The sequence below is a fragment of the Grampus griseus genome (genome assembly GCF_964374135.1).
Source record: "Grampus griseus genome assembly, chromosome: 14".
Lineage (NCBI taxonomy): Eukaryota > Metazoa > Chordata > Mammalia > Artiodactyla > Delphinidae > Grampus > Grampus griseus.
This window is the reverse complement of record NC_139008.1, coordinates 1,489,657-1,504,013: the sequence shown is the minus strand read 5'-3', so window position 1 is coordinate 1,504,013 and position 14,357 is coordinate 1,489,657. Positions and strand designations below refer to the sequence as shown.

Genomic DNA, 14,357 nt, shown 5'->3' with positions numbered 1-14,357 from the left:
TGCTGGGCGGGTAGGGAGGCGAGCGGATGCAAGGTGGGCACAGGGCACCCGGCCCTTGCTCTTGTCCACCTGCGGGTTCTGAGGCTTCTGCCTCACGTTGGCAGGCTGTCGTGTGGACGGGGCCCCCTGCACAGCTGGCCCGCGGTTCTGGGGGCCGAGCCAGCCCAGGCCCGTGGTGGGTGTGCACCCCTGGCTCTGGGTCCTGTGTGCTCGGTCGGTGTTGGCCCACCTGCCGTGTGTTTTCCAGGGCAAACAGGAGGAGAACGACGTGGTGGAGAAACTGAACCTCTTCCTGGATTTGCTCCAGTCCTATAAAGTGAGTCTCGGCTGCTGCTTGGTCAGGGACAGAGCTGTTGAGAAGGCTGCTGTGACCTTTCAAGGGTGTGACTCTGGGGGACATGGAAAAAGAGCCTGAAGCCAGGGCTGCGGGGTGCAGATGGGCCTCCTGCAGGCTCCCGGGGGAGGGGGGTGTGCGTCCTGCAGGGTGCTGTGGGCAGGCGTCTGGCTTCCCCGATGTGAGAGCGAGGGGCGCGTGCGCGTGAGTGTGAGTGTGACTGCCATCGCTCTTTATAAACACACGAGGGGCTGGCCCGCTGGGAGCCGCCTCTTCTAGGGTGTGGAGGTTCTGGGAAGTCAGGCCTCAGCTCGGGGCGGGCGGCTTTCCAGCCATCGGTGGCGGGATGGATCGTCTGTGAGCCCTGAGGATCCTTTGGGCTGAGCTCAGGGGGAGCTGGCCCAGCGCCGGTGGGGAAGGTTCTAGAAGGGGTTCCTCTACTGGGTGGGGCAGCAGCCAGTGAGTGGAGTTGCAGCCCTGTGACTCCGTGGCTAGTATTCCCACAGGAATCGTGATCGGGGCTACGTTAGGGCCCCGGGGAAACGCCAGCGCGTCGGCCTTTAGGAGACTGACCTTGCTGCTGGCGGCGCACTGGCTTCTGGAGGTCGGTCAGCACTGCGTGTGAGGTCCAGGGCTGTCCCCGCTCTGCGCTGGTCGTTTCCCCGTGGGTTTCTGGCGCTGCTGATTCGCACCGTGACCCCCTCACAGCTCGCCCTGGGTGGCCCAGCTGGACGCTCCCTTCCACGAACACCGAGAGTGGAGTGAGCGGGGTGCGTGTGAGCTGTTTCTAAGCAGGAAACACCGTCCTCGCCCCCAGGCGTGGAGGCCGCGTGCAGCGGGTGCCGTCTGTGTCTCCCGCCTCCTGGGCTGACGTGCCACGTCCTCCCGGCAGGACCTGTGTGAGCGGCACGAGAAGGGCGTGCTGCACAAGCACCAGCGGGCGCTGCACAAGTACAGCCTGATGAAGAGGCAGCTGATGAGCGCCGCCGTGCAGAACCGCGAGCCCGAGTCTGTGGAGCAGCTGGAGTCCCGCATCGTGGAGGTGGGCCGGGCGGCCTGGGCCCGCCTGCGGGGCGGTGGGCGGGCCTGAGGGTACCTTCCCACACCTGCCGCCGGGCCCCGGGCCGTCCCCCCCGGCTTCCTGAGCTGCTGGGACGCTGACGCCCGAGTACCGGCTGACGGAGCCGGTGTGACCGATGTGTTGCACGGAGTGGGGGGCCTGGCCCTGGGCTCAGGAGGGGCGGGGTGTGGGCCCTGGCGCTCCTGCTTCCCACCGTGTGCTGGGCCAGTCGCGAGGGGCTGTCTGCTCTGCAGCAGGAGAACGTGATCCAGACGATGGAGCTTCGCAACTACTTCTCCCTGTACTGCCTGCACCAGGAGACGCAGCTGGTCCACGTCTACCTGCCCCTTACCTCCCACATCCTCGGGGCCTTCGTCAGCTCCCAGATCCAAGGGCACAAGGAGGTGGGTCCCCCACACACACCTGGCCGTCCGGGCCAGCGCCCTTCGTCCTGCAGCAGCCCTTGAAGGTCCGGCAGCCCTGCGGCTGACCTTGAAGAGTTACTTAGGAAATGAGTGCAGTGGGTGAGCTAGGACTCGGAACCGTTCCCGTCCAAATCTGCTCGTCCCGTTGTAGCCGATGATACTCCTGACGTTGTCCTTGTGGCTCCCGGGGGGCGGGGTGGTGGGAGAGCAGAGCAGGACCGTAAAGGAAGCATTTCTTCGCTTCTGGAGGAGTTCCAGACAGAGGTCAGAGGCAAAGCACATGGAACCCCCAGGAGTGAGAGCAGACAGCGGGTGTCGGTGCGAGGAGGTGCAGGGGGACCGCAGATGGGGATACTTCTGTGCAAACCCTGCTGAGCCCTTGAGAGGCGACGTGACGGGCCGGGGGCCCTGCGGACTGCGCGGACGGCCGGGCTCAGCCACGGCTCTGGCTTGGGTGTGGCTGTTCGCCCACTGCCCCCAGGTGCAGCCTGGGGTGTGTGTGCGGCCAGGGCTGAAGGGACACTTGCAAGGTCCCTGCCCGGTTCTGCGTTCGCTGGCCTCATGGTAGCCGACGCCCTCCTTCTCCCTGACGCCCTCCACCCTGGGCTCCTTCTCGGCTCTGGGGGCGCCGGCACCTCCTGTGAGGGACACACCTGCCGGGCGCCGCGTCTAGCTCTTTGATACGCAGGCGGGGGGCGGGGAGGTAGCGTAGGCTCAGACTCTCTGAACCTCACATCCTAGCTGTCTCAGCTTCCAGCTGTGCACCAGTTCTGAGCTCTGAACGGCCTTGGTTGGGTTGTTGAAGCTCTGCGCCAGTTTCCCCACCTGGCAAGTGGCGTAGAATATGGCCCTTGCAGCCTTCCGAGACCGGCTCGGGGATTTGGTGGAAGTGGGCTGCTTGGTCGTCGTTCCGTGCCAGGTCCTGTGGCCGTGCTGGGCACACACCTGCCTCGCAGCCGTCCCTGACACCAAAGGAGTGGGAGATCCCAACAGGTCGGCCAGCTGGAGGGGACGGGTCCCACGCGGGGCCCCGGGGGTGGGCTGGGGTGCAGTCTGGGAAGCTGGCGACCCTGCCCGGAGGGCCAGGGAGGCTTTTGTGAGCAGCACGTGGAGGGAGCTCAGACCTGTAGTTCGGAACGGTGCCGGGCGGTGGCTGGGTGTGCGGATTCAGGGGTAGAAGACATGAGATGGTGCGTCCAGGCGGGAGGTGGCCGGGCCAGAGCGGTCTGGAGGGTCTGGTCAGCGTGTGGTTAGTGTACAGGTCCCTCTCAGACTTGCTTTCAGAACCGCTGGGCCTGGGACTCAAGGGTCTGTGCTTTCAGTGGGACGCCAGGGGAGTCGGGCATGAGTGAGAAATGTTGCCCGCCTGAGACAGACGTTCCTTTACTTTCTCTTAGTGCCTCAGTGACTTTTCACAGCAGCCCGAGGCCAAAGTACCGTTTTAATGGTTCTGTTTCTTACGTTCTTAGCTCCAGACAGCGTCAGAGCAGTGGTCCATGTAGCCTGTGACAAATGCTGAGTTTCCCTTGAGCGTTTCTCATAGTTCGTGGTGCCCCTGGAGTTCGCTGGGGTGCCCAGGGTGCCCTCGGGCACAGTGTAGGACCTGCAGGTGTGGCCAAGGCAGCAGCAGCGCTGGGCGAGGTAGGGCTGTACGCTGGTGAGACCTCACGGGCAGGTCCGGGTGGCCAGTGGGGACATTTCCTGATGCGATCCTGGATTTCTCCGCTGTGGGTGACTCGTGAGTGCCCTGGTCTCGAAACTCGGGGACTAGGCTCTGCTCCCGCCGCACGTTCCCAGGGCCACGCTGCTTCCTGTTGTGACGCGAGCCCCGCTGCCCCAGTGCTGGCCTTGGACACAGGCCTCGCTGCTCAGCCTCCTTCCTCGCAGACGCCTGGGGCCGGGAGCTGTGGTGGCAGCCGCCCTGCTCTCGCTTTGCCCATCTCTGTGTTCCTCTGGTGGACGTTGTCTTGGCCTCTGAGCCGCCCAGAAGGCCGGCACCTGCAGACCTGTCAGAGGGAGCAACCCCGTGATAACATTTGTTACGTCGAGCAGACCCGTGCCTTTCTGTCCCCGTGCAGGGGTGGTGGCACGGCCACCATGACCTTTGGTTGCAGGTCTGCCCTTACCTGGGCTGGTCTGTGGAGGGGTGTTCGGAGCGCTGGGCCGCGATGCGGGTGGGAAGGCCGGCCCGCCCCCACTCTGGGAGCTCTGGGGGAGGTGACACATGCGCTGGCGTGGCTGCAAGGGCGTCTCCTCTCTCCGTGAGCATTTTAGGAGGAGAGAGCTGGTGCGTCAGGCCACAGGCGGCCTCCATCTCCTCACCCCGCGCTTCCCCTTCCTCCTCCAGATGAGCAAGGTGTGGAATGACCTGCAGCCCAAGCTACAGTGCCTCTTCGCTGGACCGCACGGCGCCCCAAGCCCACCGAGGTCCCCGCAGGACGGCCTGTCTCCTCACTAGTGCCGGGAGGATGTGGGCGGCAGCTCCGGCGCCCTCACTAAAACTTCTTTCCAAATGGTGTGTTCCTGTTTAATTCCCTTCACGTGGTGGCTGCCCCGACCCCGAGGGGGCCCAGCGTTGGGCTGCAGCCCCTCGTGGAAGAGCTGATGCCCGGGCAGGGTGGGGCCGGGTCCCAGTGGCCGTGGCTCCCCTCCCCTCGCGGGGAGCAAGGCCGAGGACACGCGCTAGGCCTCCGGGCGTCCACGGAAGCCGCGGCCACACGGGGTCTGTCCCGGTTGCCCTCGACCCTGCCTGGCCCTCCCGAAGCACACCGTGGCCCGTCAATCTGGTGGCGAGAGTGTTGAGAGTCCCCGGGACGGTTTTCTCCCAGGACCCACAGAGGGATGGTTTGCACACAGCAGATCGTGCAGGGGGCGTGTGCTGGGGCCCATGTGCTAGAACAGTCGGGAGGGTTCTGGAATAGCTGAGCGGGGAGACGGGGCAGGACCGTCCCCGCGGCCGGCGTGCTGCCGTCGGACGGCGGTGGCCGTGTCCGACACGGAACTGGCCAGCGAGACCTTCCGCTGCGGCCCGCAGATAGCCCTGGCCATGCGAGCGGGGGCCCGAGGGTCCCTGGGCCCAAACTGTGAGCCTGGCGGCCCTGGTGTCTGTGTCCCTCCCTCCATGGCACGCACACGTGTGCACGCTCACACTGTGACCCTGTCGTGTGCCCGGCGGTCTGAGGTGCGGAGGACAAAGCGGGGACCAAAGCGTCTGGAGGTCCGTGAGCCGATGCTCCCGCCGTCTCTGCAGGTGCAGGCGGCTGCCCGGCTGTTCTTGGGAGGCCACGCCGTGAGCGTCGAGGCTGGCAGGGCAGTGGGCTCTGCGGGGGGATCTGCGTCGCTCTGGTAACCCTCTGTTACACCGACTTCGCTTCTTTGGGGCAGCAGGAACCCTCCTTCCAGCCTCCCTGCCACGCTTGCCAGCCCAGAGCCTGCTCTGAGGGGGCGGCGGTCTGGAGCCGGGTGGGCTTATGTCCGCCTGGGGCTGGGTGTGTCCTGCCCTGAGCCCCTGTTGTGTAAGTGCCCCCCGTCCTTCACGGTTCTCACTGGCTTGGGAGGGCGCTGGAGGAGGCCGACTGCACCGAGGGTCTCTGAGGTCCCTGCCTTCCTGCAACACGAGCCTGGGGGTTCTAGGGGTTTGCCCTTGGTGTGAGGCACGCACGTGGGACACAGAGGCTCTGGGTGACAGGCAGGCTTCCCTGGTGAGCTGACACACGTTACAGTCCAGGGCAAAGTGAGTGTGCCCACCGGGGCCTGGGCTCACCCACACGTGGGTTCAGGCGTGCGGGGAGGCCGGCTGCACCCCACCCGCCGGAGCCCCACGGCAGCCAACGTGTGCCTTCCGGTGCCGGGCTGGCCGGTCTCCTGGAGGACGAGCAGAGGGGTGGTGCGCCCCCGGAGCCTGGCCAGCAGGGGCCGCCTGTGCCATGTGCCCCCGTTGTGGGCTGCTTCTGCGTTTGATCCCTCTGTGGAGAAACGGGCTCCCAACCACTTTGAGTGGCTCTGTGCTGCCCGGCAGGTTGGTCCCCAGGTGCTGTGTACGCTCGAGCCGTGGAGCGTTGACCACCGGCCTCTGCTGTCCTGGCCCCGCGGTGGTGGCTGCTCCCCCCCCGAGGTCTGTCCGTGGGTGGTGAGGGACACGAGGCCACGGGACAGCGGAGAGCGGGGAGACGCCCTGGCCGCGTGGTGGGTGGTGGCACAGCGGCACGGAGGGTGGGGAGCGTCTTCCCGGTCAGGTTGAGGCTTGCCCTCCCCACACGGGTCACCAGGGAGATCTCTGACACCAAAGACATCAGATGCACTTTCCAGGAGAGAATCCTCCTGGCGGGACTGGCTCCCGCGTGGAAACCAGGAGCACGTTCTTGGTTGGAGGCCTGGCCTCGCTCTTCCTCAGAGGCTCACCTGCAGGGCACTTTCTGGTCCACCCGCTCCCCCCACCCCAGGTGCTGGAAAGGGGTCAGTGGGAAGATGCTGGAGTGACCGTGTCCCCCTCGTGTGGCAGCTGGGGGCGCAGAGGCACCTTTTCCACAAAGCTCCCCGTCCGCCCTCCACCTGGGCTGCCGCTGGGTTCCCAGGCTCGGCGGGCAGGGTTTCCTGCTCAGTGTTCGCTCGGGGAGGGGGAGGAGAGGCTGCCCCAGCTCCAAGGTGGGCCACGCACACCTCTGCGTCCGAGCTCTCCTCGTGCCCGGGAGAGCCTGTCACAGCCCCGTGAAAGGACGTCCGGTTCCGTCTTCCCGATGGGAGCCCTTCGGCCGCTCCCGTCCCGTTAGGGCTGAGTGTGGCTCACCACTGCCTTGGCCTGGCCCCAGGCGTGCGCCTTCAGGCCACGCCCCTCCAGCCTGCGTCCAGCTGACTCGGTGCGAAGACGCAGAGTGGGGACGAGGGAGGGCGTGGCCAAGGCAGGCTGCCATGGGGACCCGGGGCTCGGGCTGCCGGAGGTCAGGACGGTTCGGTATCTTAGGCCTTTCCTCTTGCTTTGCGTGGAGTCTGGTTATGTGTGAAGCACTTTATACGGCTGCAGGGATCAATGACCATCACACCCAGTTAACTGGAATTGTTTACAAATGAGCTACGTTCCGAGATTTTTATCACTGAACTTACATGAACAACTATCATTAAACGTGTTTATAAAAGTCGGGTCAAGTTGTGAAGTTTTTGTGTGAGTGGTTGGTACCCCCCAGCCCCCTCTCCAGGGTCAGAAACCAGGATGAAATCAGCCTGTCTTGGGGGAGGGAGGGCGACCAAGTGATGGTACATTAGACGGGGGTTGGAGCCCTGGGCCCTGACCGCGCCTCGGTTTCCCCATAAGGGGGGTGGTGAGAGGAGAACACGGCCTCTAGCCCACCCCCGGGATCCTGCGGCCCCATGCACACCTGTGCCGGGCCTCCCACACCAGTTCTCCCCCGTGGGACGTCCGAAAAGCCATCCCCTCCCCTTTTGCGCCTGTGTCTCTTTCCCCCATCTCTGTTCGGTGGTGCAGGTCACAGCCAGGCACGTCTGGCAGCTCCCCGAGGATGGGACTTCGTGAGGCCCGGTGAGGAATGTTGAAAAAGTAAAAGAGGTTTATTTTCCTTTCCATCCAATCATGCGCCAGACAGACTGGAGGCCCGGCCGGTGTGCTGAGCCTGGAGCCTCGGCGTGGCTGGGCAGGGGTGCTCATGGCCCGAGGGACGAGCTCAGCTCTGTCCTAGACTGTGTCCACCTCGCGAAGCTTGTAGTCCAGGATGGTGTCGTGACTCTGGAACTTGAAGTAGCCGTGGAACTTCTTCTTCTGAAGCAGGAGGGGAAACCAGTAGCTGTCATCGGGCCACATGTCAGCGAAGGGGATCTGGTCCAGTTGGAACCACTGGGGGCGCATTTCTGAAGTCAGTGAAAAGGAACTGTCATCGATGTTCAATCCAGATTTTAAACTGACTTTTTGTGAGGAATTACTGAGTTATTCTGTGTGAGGAATTTGACATACTTTCATATTTAATCCTTGTGACTGTATCCCTTATCTTACAGAAGAGTAGGGAGGCTCCGGTGCTCGTGTGTTTCAGCACCTGCCCCTGGGGGAGGGGAGGGCTGCTGTGCCGCTCATCACCTGCCTCCCTCACCGGCGGTGAAGGGACGAGCCCAGAGACTCACCTTCGCTCTCCACTGGTGTCCCGTGGACACTGTCTGTGCAGAAGATGTGCATGTCCATCAGCTCGGGGTCGCCCACGAACTCAAACACGATCTGGCCCACCTTCTGCAGCGCGTCCACGGTCAGACCGCTCTCTTCCTGCAGCTCCCTGTGGGCAGAGGCGGATGGACACACCCGGACATAAGGTGACAGTTAACGCAAGGCGCCCACACGGCACCCGAGAATGGTGCTGGGAGGATGGAGGGGCGGAGTGTGTACATGTGGCCAAGGGCTCGGGTTTGGGGACCGCTGTTTAGGGGCAGCCAGACCTCTGTAATTGAGCACCCTGGGCGCACCACGTGGCAGGTCAGGCCTGGCCCAGCTCAGCTGCTCGGAGGTCCCACGGGAGGCCACTGCTAGAGCCAGGGGACCCCACCTGTCCTGCTTGGCTCTCCCTGAGGCCGTCACGTGTGCATGGTGCTCTGCGGGCTGCAGCCCCCGGAACCCGGCCCTGAGCCAAAGTCCTCCTGCCCTGTCCTGTCCCCGCACAGAGCTCAGGAGCAGACTGCAGGTTTCTACTGTCTCTTCTCCAGAGAAGGGGCTGTTTGAACTCCTGTTTCACCAAGGAGACAGGCCCCACCCCAGCCAGCTCACCTCAGCCGCGCTTGATGGTAGGGGATGAGCTTTGGGCCTGTCTCGCTGTGTCCCCACTTCTCAGGACCCTTTCCCCCAGCTCCACCACCTGTGCTTGTAGGAAGGGGTCAGGGGGCTGATCTCCCCACCTGAGTGCACAAGTGCCGGGCGATTCACGAGAACCGGGATCCCCCCCCTCAATTTAACAATGCTTCCCCAAGCTACATATTCATTGTAGACAGTCTAGCAAACACACAGAGACTCCTCACCCAGCAAGAACCCTTGCTACCACTGCAGTTTCCCCTTGGGGTCTTTCTCCTTTGTGCATCCCTTTTAAGAACTGCACACATGCCGCCCGTACCTTGTACCTGTGCTTTTCACACAACACTGCAGAGCCACGTCCTACACTTCAAGGAATTCAGCCAGCTTCTCGGCTGTTGTGTATCATAGAATAGAAGACCCACCTTGCTCATCACGAAACCCGCTGTGATAAGCATCCTCGTACACACCGTCTGCCACCAGCCTTTCACCCCACCGGCGGCCCCGCCGCCGTCATCCTGCGTCTCGTTCCATCCTTGGCAAGCGCTTTCTGGATGTTCTGCTGTGCTCGGGACTCTGGGGACCCCACCAGCCCTGCACCCGTGAAGCTCAGCACCTGTGTCTCCTGCTAGAGTCTCACTTCCCTACTGCCCTGTATTTATTTTTGTTGCTGTAAAAACATTCTAATTATACCTATTTAGAGTGGTAGCTTAAAAAAAGGTCTTTTTAAGCTTTGATCTCTGAGTTATGTTAGGAACGCAATGCATAATTACTTCCTGTTGCCTGTAATGAGGAGTCAGGGAAACCAGTGTTTGTTAAACACGTGTGTTGGGTTAAACGGTCTTATTTAAATGGACGCCTTATTGAGCTTGGAATCTGCCCTAACCTTCCCGTGAGGCCCAGAGAGGAACTGTATCCATTTGCTGCCATTCAGATGCAGCCCAGGTGATGCTCTGGAAGCTGGAATTTATTCATTGAGATGGTTAATTAAAATTAGACACGACCTAAAAAATGAACGTGTGTTTTCACTTGCGAGGGTGGAAATGGCTCCCCAATTAAATGTAACAGAAGCCTTCGGCAGGGCCCGCCCTACCTCTGGCAGCAGGCTGGCGAGCGCATTTTAAAACCGTCACCTGCTGATTTAACGTTTTGACTAATTTTGGCTCATCTTCTGGGAGTCCACGGCAGTGTATGAAATGTCAATAATGTCCTCGCAGGCAGAGCTGAGCTTGTTTCGGGCTGGGATAACCAGGCAGCCGGGGGTGACACTGATGCAGTTTTGCTGACGTGTCTGACTGCATCTCTGGGATGTTCCCCACACGGCGGGGGACATGGGGGCCCTGCGGTCCGGAGCCCGCGGTGCAGCTCGGGGGCCCGCCGGCCGCACGGCCTTCCAGAGTTCTCTAACACAGTGCTCTGTGGGTGCTGGCCAGAAAGGTGGGCGTGCTCCACGCCCGAAGCTGAAACCTGGCTGTGAGGCACCCTGGGTCCCCAGGTGCCTGCAACTCCCTGCAACCCCCCAGAGGAAGGATACATCTTCCTTGGTGCTCAGATGGCTTCCCCCCAAGGACATCCAGCACAGAGGAAGGGACAACCAGTCTCCCGGCCACCTGAGTCTGCTGGCACGTTAACCCAGCTGTTGAAGTGGGGCCCACCCTGGGACCCCAAAGCGCAGTGCACCAGATACCCCCAAGGCTGCCGTGACCTCGCTCGTCAGGGCAGGACAGCCAGGGCCTGGGGCCTAAGGAGCAGCCCCACGCACGTGCACGGAAAGAGGCCAGAGCTGCCCTAGGGGCCGGGGCTGACGGCTGGGTCATCCCCAAAGTGGGCGAAGCCCTGTTGCTGCTGGAGTCCCAGGGCCCTGGGGTGGGTCTCAGCCTGCGCCCCGTGCATTAGAACCTGCCACCCGTCCCGACCCCCCCCTGCAGGGGCTCAACCGTCCTTTGTCGGGGTGGTCCTGACACCTGGCTCCATCCTACACCCAGGCTGGAACCCTGGGGAGAGGCCGCGGGGCTCCTGAAGAGAGCTGCCCGGAGCTGACCCACAGGCCCTGGGCGCCAGCGTGGTACCATGCGGTCACGGGCAGACGGGTCTGCATCAGGCGCGCGGTGTGGGCCCCGGGTGGTGCACTTCTGGCCTCAGTCTCAGGGTAAGGCCAACCCTGCCTAAAGGAAGGTCCCCCGGGCAGAGCATGGAGACCCTTAGTGCCCCGTGGCTGCGGAGAGGATGTCCCCCAGTGGGGCACGCTGCCTGCAGGGGCTGAGTGTGCCCTCAAGGGCGCCCGGGTATCAAAACGGAGCTCAGGGCGGCCTGGGAGGAAGCGCCCTCCACAGCCCCACCTGCTGGACGAGGCCTCCGACGGGCAACGAATCACGAGGTTCTAAGAGGGTAACTGAGACCCTGATGCTAAAGCAGTGAGCAAGCCTGAGCGACAACAGAAAGGCAGCGATCTCAGGACGGCTCTGCGATCTGTGGGGAGGTCGGCACAGGAGTGAGGCTGGGGGTCACGGGGCCACCGCTCCAGTGCCTTCTGGCGGTGCAGCGAGTGTGTGGAGGGCAGACTGCAGGGCCCAGCACGGCATCTGCTCAGCTGCACCGAGTTTAACGCCAGGGGCCCTCGGACGCTGTGCAGGTGGCTCAATGTCATTAGTCACTGGGGCAAACACAGTAAAACCGCCACAAGGTATCACCACACCTGCCGGGATGGCTGAGATGGAAAGGACAGAAGATGCCAGGTGGCGCTGAGGATTTGGAGGAAGCGGACCTCACACGCCGCTGGCGGGACTTTAAATGAGCAGAACTGTTTGGCGGTATGTGCTAAGGCGGAACACCTCGAATTCTCGAGGGCAGCATCCACCGGAAGGACCGTACAGGACCGTCCACAGCTACATCACTTGCAACTGCAACCCGGAAACGGCCCAAAAGCCCACGCCCGGGATGAGCAGGGTGCAGTGTGTTCATAAACCGGACTGGACCGCTGCCACGTGCAGACATAATACCAGGAAGAAGCCACAGCTGCGAGGCTCTTCCCACAGGGTATTTCTGAATGGGCCAGACCGTCACCTGGGACAGAAGTCAGGGTGCAGGCTGCCCCCTGGGGGCAGGGTCCACCCTCCAGCCCCATTTCTTGATCTACGTGCTGGTTAAATGATGGACCCATTTCTTAAAACTTCCCTGATGAAGACTGGCATTTTCCTACATGTACTTTATACTTCAATACAAACTTGACTTATAAAAGGTCTTCAGTCCTGGCCTCACGACGGACAGAGGGCGTAATTCGGTGTGATCAGAAAGGTGGCGGTTCTGTGAAGGAAGTCCAGAGGTCTATGGAGAAGAGCTGGGGGAGGGGCACCTTCTCCAATGTGAGGGCGGAGGAGGGGTCAGCCAGAGGAGGAGCCAGGAAGAGTGGGTGGGCAATGACAGCTTGGGGTGTCCGGGGGGGGCAGGGATGGGAGCGAGGGGGCGAGGCCAGACCGCGTGGGGCTCAGTGGATGACACAGGAGGCTGGATTTATCCACACAAGCCTGCGAGGGGCAGGAAGGCAAAGGGGCTGCGGTCTGGAGGCCTGTGTGATCTCGGGCACACTGCTCACCCTCTCTGGGCTTCGGTTCTTCCCATGTGAAAGTGAGTGTGTCAAGGAAGAACTGAGACTGTGTGCGGAAGCTCCCAGACGCGCTCATCGCCAGTTCCCCTGAACAAAGGAAGGAGCCCAGTGACTGGCCAGTCCCTTGGCTAGAAAGAGGAAGCCAGGGTTCTTCGACCCAAACCACTGCACAGCGGCTTCCCAGACGTCCTAAAAACCACGACTGCAGGGCGGCAGCTAATGTGTACTGAGCACGGACCGTGTGCCCGGCCTCGCTCAGTCCCTTATGTTTCTTTTCTCACTTAATCTTCACAACAGTCCTAAGAGGTAGGTACCGTTAGTATCCCCACTTTGCAAATGAAGAAACCGAGGCTCAAGGATTCGGTCTGGGCTCCGGGTCGCGTGGCTCTAAGTGGTCCAATCAGGGGCCTGGCTCTCCAGCCCGAATCCTTGTCGCCTGCGGGAGCTGGTTCTGCGGTCAGGCCTGCCCCGCCCCTCACCTCTTGGCTCCATCCTCGATGGTCTCTCCTTCTTGAACTTTGCCTCCGAAGCCGTTCCACCGGCCGGCCCCGAAGCCTCGTTTCTTCATGCCCAGGAGGACTCGCTGAGGCTGCAGCACGAGCACCAAGGTGCAGAGCCTCGAGGCACACATGGTGCCCTTGGTTCTGCAGGGAAGGCAAGGGGTTGCGTCAGCTTGACCTGGGTGTGGACGGAAGCGTGTGCATTGCGGTGGCCAGGGGCCGGGTGGACAGGAAATGTGCTCTGCCAGGCACGGAGAGGCAACGTCCCAGCTCTGTCACATGTAGCAGGTTTTCTGGGGCAGACAGAGGCCTGGCCCCCAGAACCCAGGGGCATCAGTGCCCAGGCCCTTCGCTTACCGGGCTGATGCAGCAGGTCAGATGACGGCCCATCCCTTCCCCTCCCCACTCCTCGGCACAGGGCTGTCCCTGCTCCTGTGTCCAGGGCCCGAGCCCGCCGGGCACCAAGAGAACCCTGCAGTTTACCCAGCGGTTCTTGCGTCTGGCCGTTGGCCTTGGCCTTCTCATTACGGGGCCTTCTTCTGGCCTACTGTGTTCTGGTTTCTGCCTCTCTGCAAAAGCAGACCCCCAGATTCCCAAGAAATGCCTGGCTCCTGACAGTGGATAGTCCCCACTCCTGTGACAGGTTTTCACACTCTGCTCACAACTGTTGCTGCTCTGGGACCTGGTGCTGGAGCCCAAGGGCCTCTCCTTCTCGAATGGGTTTGTGTGGTCCAGAGAAAGACTCGGAGGGTGATGTCGGCCACTGCTGGAGAAATGCTGGAAGAGCAGGACCAAGTCAGCTGTCGATCCATCCCCACCCCAGTCTGGGGCCCACACTGGACGAGATGCAGGATTCAGGACCAGCGATCCTCCTGGGAAGTTACAGTGTCTGAGAAAAGGGCCCTAGGCCTGGGTCCTGGTGCTGGCGGTAGGTCAGGCAGGAGAGGTGGGTCTCTGTGGTCCAGCCTCCCTTTAGTCTGCGGACTTTGTCCTGTCCCCGACCTGTTCGTGCCCCAATCCCTGGCTTCCTAAGGTAACTGGGATGCTGCTGCTGCTGCTAGAACTGTCAGCTGTCAGGGATTAGGCACCGATTATATACTTGCCCAGAATCATCCCCTTTAACAGACCCAACAACTGTGTGAGCTGACAGTTACCTTTTCCATTTTCAGCCAAGGAAACTGAAGCTCAGAGAGGCTACGTTTGACCCCAAATCAAACACCGGAGCCGGTACCCAAACCTGCGTCTACCGCAACCTGCGTCTACCGCACGTTGAAGTCTAGTTGGCTACAGCTCTTGGTTCTGCCATCAGACGGGTCCCCAGAGAGCCCGCCTAAAGTCAGGGGTCGGGCAGCGCCCCGTGTCAGCCGGGTGGCCTCTCAGCGGGGTCGCCTGTACACCGAGGCCCGCGACTGGAGTTTAAAGACAACGCACAGTCGAGCGCCAGGCTCGGACTCCCGTGTCTGGGGCCTTGTCTGTGCTGGGTCTCCAGCCGCCCCCGCCCACCAGCGCTCCCCGGCAAGTCGCAGGCCCGTCTCCCGCGGCGGCACTGCCGGTCTCACCCGCTCCCGGACTCACCCGCTCCCGGGCTCTGCACGCGCCTTTCCAACCCGCGCGCCGCTTCCGGGGGCGCGGCGTAGGACCGGAAGTGAGGCCGGCACT

The 14,357-nt window shown here is 62.4% G+C and overlaps 2 protein-coding genes across 3 annotated transcripts in view; one reads left to right on the top strand and one right to left on the bottom strand.

The window, feature by feature from the left end:
• The window catches only part of SNX8 (sorting nexin 8), a gene marked incomplete at its 5' end in the record, with an annotated part of 39,549 nt that extends 34,849 nt beyond the window's left edge, over nt 1-4,700 (top strand). The window contains 4 exons of one of the 2 annotated variants that reach the window (XM_082670918.1): nt 248-316; nt 1,227-1,376; nt 1,649-1,798; nt 4,167-4,700. In XM_082670918.1, coding sequence (XP_082527044.1) covers nt 248-316; nt 1,227-1,376; nt 1,649-1,798; nt 4,167-4,277 — 480 coding nt within the window. In that variant the 3' untranslated portion in view covers nt 4,278-4,700. The remainder of the gene's footprint in view (nt 1-247; nt 317-1,226; nt 1,377-1,648; nt 1,799-4,166) is intronic. The other variant, XM_082670917.1, reaches the window with a different exon arrangement.
• Nucleotides 4,701-5,025: 325 nt separating this feature from the next.
• NUDT1 (nudix hydrolase 1) lies at nt 5,026-14,321 on the bottom strand. Its single transcript, XM_082670370.1, has 4 exons — nt 14,274-14,321; nt 12,678-12,842; nt 7,946-8,091; nt 5,026-7,678 (listed from the first exon to the last, which is right to left on the bottom strand). Exons 2-4 carry the CDS (start codon nt 12,827-12,829, stop codon nt 7,506-7,508), a joined length of 471 nt encoding a protein of 156 aa, XP_082526496.1. The 5' UTR covers nt 12,830-12,842; nt 14,274-14,321; the 3' UTR covers nt 5,026-7,505.
• Between the last annotated feature and the right edge of the window lie 36 nt (nt 14,322-14,357).